General features: G+C 28.8%; 1 protein-coding gene across 1 annotated transcript; it reads left to right on the top strand.

Annotated features, from left to right (window-relative positions):
- The first annotated feature begins 1,556 nt into the window (after window positions 1–1,556).
- On the top strand, window positions 1,557–2,730 carry LOC105450262 (chymotrypsin-1-like). Its single transcript, XM_011690019.1, has 3 exons — window positions 1,557–1,672; window positions 1,870–2,118; window positions 2,537–2,730. The coding sequence occupies exons 1-3, from the start codon at window positions 1,646–1,648 to the stop codon at window positions 2,699–2,701; spliced, it is 441 nt and encodes a 146-aa protein (XP_011688321.1). The 5' UTR covers window positions 1,557–1,645; the 3' UTR covers window positions 2,702–2,730.
- Window positions 2,731–4,130: the final 1,400 nt, after the last annotated feature.

The following is a 4,130-nucleotide window of genomic DNA, read 5'->3' as shown; positions in this document are numbered from 1 at the left end:
TGACTGGAGTTCAGACGTGTGCTCTTCCGATTTGGAAACGCAATCCTAACAACTAGTGTAGAAATTAATTAAAGTTGATATTTATATTAAGTATTTTCAAAGAAGTTTGATTAATAATAATTGTCAAAAGCCATACGTTTTATTTGAAAAAATGCATAAACTCTGTTTTTTTTTATTTATTCTTGTGTAATTTTATTTCTTTTGGATTATTACATTATCAGCAATAAATATATGCTTGTTATATTATAAAATTTTAAAATTTTGAAAACTGTATCAAAGTGTTGCAAATGTGAAATGTGATAGGTTTTATTAGTTTTATGAATATATACGTAAAATTTTCATCCATTAAATTTTTCTACCTCTTGGGGAAAAAATCGAAAAAATCCGCGAATAAATTGAAGAAAAAATCGGTTTTCTTTCCAGATTTTAAATCTATATGTGTATGAATATTGGTAAAAATAAAAAAAATGTCTACTATTTGCTAAACAACTTAAAGCCTTGGCTTTTTCGTTACTTTTTGTTTGACTGCTCGAATTTAGATTTCTATAATACATTCCCAAAATGATAAAAGCTTAGTATAATATACTGTTTAAGTAAATAGTAGACGGTTTTTTATTTTTAGCGTTAATAAAAGGTTTCTTTCTTACTATGAAATTTTTAAATCTATTTTTACTTAATCTCCTCAGCTTAATTCTCATCATTCTTTTGTATAAGTAAACAAGATTTAAATTTTCTTTGATGGCTCGAGCTGATATAGCAAAATTCCTTTTTACTTCTCGATTTATCATCCTGTCATTTCCCATCGATGTTTTTCTTGGTTTGCCACATTTTTCTAAATCATTTACAGTGCCGTATTTGTCGTTTTTGTCATAAATTTTCTTCACTCCCATTATGGAAATTTCGCATCTTTTTGAAATTTCTTTTAATCCTAGGCCATTTTTTCTGTCCTTAACTATCATCTGTCTAACATCGACAGACTTTCTTCTATTAACTTTATTCATTTATGTAAGTAATTAAAATTAAAAATAAACAAGTTAGAAGGAACAAAACAAGTACGGTCATCGATTGCGACACTTTCTTTTTTATAGGTTTCAAAACGCACTAATATTTTGCAAATGCGGACCACGATTGGTGTTATACTGTCTCTAGACTAAAGATAGTACACCGTGGTTTGCATTTGCAAAATATCTATAAAGTTATCTATAAAATATTATGTATATTAAATTATATATATTAGAAACCTACAAAAAAAAGTGTCGCAACCGATGTATTCACGACTGTACAGGTAAAGAAAAATCAACAAATTTTTAGTAGTTTATTATAAAATATGTATTTTAAACTTACTTTTGCCCGCCGGAAATTTCGAACAAAATAGATTTGTTAAGATGGTTTTATCGGGCCAATCCTAGTGAAAAGTTAGTCCCTCCATATGACTAATAATTCAACAAAAACAAGTATAATTTAATAAAAACATTTTGCATAGACTGTACATATGCGATTGTATGACGTTTGTGACAACGTCACATTATCGAGTTGGTGTTGAGCGATATAACCACCTTAATGAACAATGCAAGAAAAGTGAAGTAAATTAACGAAAGAAGTCTTACGTCGTTTAAAGTGGCGAGATGCCGCGGAGTAGTTCAGTATGACCGACATCACAAAAAACAATCTAGTATTAAAGTTACCAATACTCATATACACGGATACTGATTTTAATTTTTTTTTGTCTGCCACTGTATGTGATACGAATTGATGTTTAATATATTTTCTGCTACATTAATGATAACAGTAATGATACACAAGCTTTAGATAATTAAATGTACTTTAGTTACGCTTACAGTTTGGCCCTGTAGTATAAAATGTTTTTAGCTGGCTTCGGACATTAAATATGACTCAACACAAAAGCCAATTAAACTCCCAACAAGTCCTGCGAAAGAGAATGACCCTTGTACGATTGCTGCATGGGGTAGAACAGGCAGGGGCCAATCAGTGCATAACAATTTGCGAAAAATGGACGCAAATGTCATGCTTCCAAAAACATGCCAGCCTGCCACTACGGACAAGATTGGCGAGAATGAGTGCTGTACTTATATCAAGCGAGGAAGAGGAACATGCAATGTATGTAATATTATATTATATGTATATAACAAAATCATGCCTGAATGCACATTTGATTTTATTATTGTGCATCTTTTTTTGATGTCATCTTTTTAGATTTAACTTTCCGTTTGTACATTTTGTAATTATTTTGTAAGTATCTTATTAAATCGATTATGATGTTGTATTTGATATCACTTGCGTTCAAATATTACATTTATATGATCCAAGATAGTATTTTATATCATAATTAATTCATGTTTGTGTGCGTAATAGTATTGATCCTTAGAACACAGAATTCTTATATATCGCATTTCTCTCTTTATTATCTTAATTATTTAGCAGTGGTATTAACCGTTAAATTATTTGTATGGTAAATTTTGCCGTCTTACGTAATACCACATTTAGATAAATAAATAATCTATTTTTTTTGTTTCAGGGTGACAGCGGTAGCGGGATGATTCAAACCAGCGATGATATGGAAAATAGAGAAATGGTGGGTTTGGTATCTGGTGGAAAACCGTGCGCCATAGGTTACCCAGATGTATATACTGCTGTTTATCCCTACATATCTTGGATCAAAGAAAAATGTAACATAAAATAAAATGAAAATAATGAAAATGTAAAATAATATTATTTTCTTTATGATGGAGATATTCTTAATTAACACTTAATAAATATATATATCATTGTGCAACAGTACATTATTTATTATTAATTATTATTTATATACATTATTCCTACAACGCTTACTAAATTTTCATCGTTATAATGTAGATGCAAAAAAAACTGAAAAGTTACTTTAATTTCTTTTACAATTGTTTTGACGAAATAATAAGTTACTAAGGATAAACTTCCGAAAACGACCTATCTCCGATTTCAATAAAACTTTGTCAAAAGCTTTAATTTGAGCTAAAATAAAAGCCCTTAAAAGGATTTTCAGCGACTCCTATGAAAAAGCCATTTTTTAAGATTAAATAATATACAAATGTAATAGATAAATATTTCAATCAGGGGATCATCTTCATTGGCCTTGACCTTGACATATCAAGGTCATGGCCCTAAGTGATCTTCAAAAGGTTTTAGTCATTATTTTAAGTTATCAACAAAAAATGTTTCATAAATAAAACGCAATTTTTGTCGTATTTTTCTTGTATATTATATCTCGCCACGCGTGCAAAGTCAAAAACTCATGTAAAACAGTACAAGTTATAGATCTTGGTTTGCAACAATAATTAAATATATATACGGGCTATTCCACGTGAAGCGGATCAGTCATCTCTCAGAAATTTTTTTAATTTTGCACAAAGGTAGTACTTTGGAAGATAAAATTTTGTACCAAAGGATTTTTTTCTTATTGCAAAATTAATCGAGATATAAACAATTAAAAATTAGACTACTTTATTTTTCAAAAATTCATAGCTCTGTTACTAATAATGCTAGCTAACTGCTTTTTTTTTAAATACGCGAAAAATGTTCTAGTTTACGAGAAAAAAATGAAGATTCCAAAAATATTTTGTTTTCCATTGTTTATTTAACAATAAACTTTTTAACAATTTTTTTAACAATTAGGGAGAGAGTCGAAAAATCTGAAAAAATATTTTTTATACTTTCAGTTTTCCTATATTTTAGAAAAAAACTCAAAAACGTGTTTTGTCTCGTTTTCGAGAAAAAAATTTTTTTAGTTCTTGATGTGGGGAAAATCTGTCGACTCTCAGCATGCGACTCTTACTAAAACAGCCAAACTTACAAAATATCCTTACCATACTGCTAGTATGGTGTTCGCAGTCGCTGTTTTGTATTGACTGGAAAGTCAATACTTTATAAAATCGACTTTACAATATTTAACTCTCCAAACAATTTTCTCATTTATTCCGACGAATTCAATTTCTCGCTTGCGTTTTTTTTATTACAGTCTGCTGTACAGTAAATACCTAATCTTGCGTTATAATTATTATCAAGTATTTTGTTGCATTATAATTATATTATGTAATTATATTTTGTTGTATTATAATTATGTTATAATTATATTA

This window comes from Wasmannia auropunctata, unplaced genomic scaffold (assembly GCF_000956235.1).
Source record: "Wasmannia auropunctata unplaced genomic scaffold, wasmannia.A_1.0 LD336064.1, whole genome shotgun sequence".
In the NCBI taxonomy this organism is placed as follows: Eukaryota; Metazoa; Arthropoda; class Insecta; order Hymenoptera; family Formicidae; genus Wasmannia; species Wasmannia auropunctata.
This window is presented reverse-complemented; position numbering and strand designations above follow the sequence as displayed.

Bases quoted from the DNA above. Each gene is read 5' to 3' on its own strand.
- LOC105450262 (XM_011690019.1), top strand. From the start codon at position 1,646: ATGACCGACATCACAAAAAACAATCTA. The intron at 1,673-1,869 runs GTATTAAAGTTA...AAATGTTTTTAG, and splicing joins ACATCACAAAAAACAATCTA to CTGGCTTCGGACATTAAATA. The intron at 2,119-2,536 runs GTATGTAATATT...TTTTTGTTTCAG, and splicing joins GAGGAAGAGGAACATGCAAT to GGTGACAGCGGTAGCGGGAT.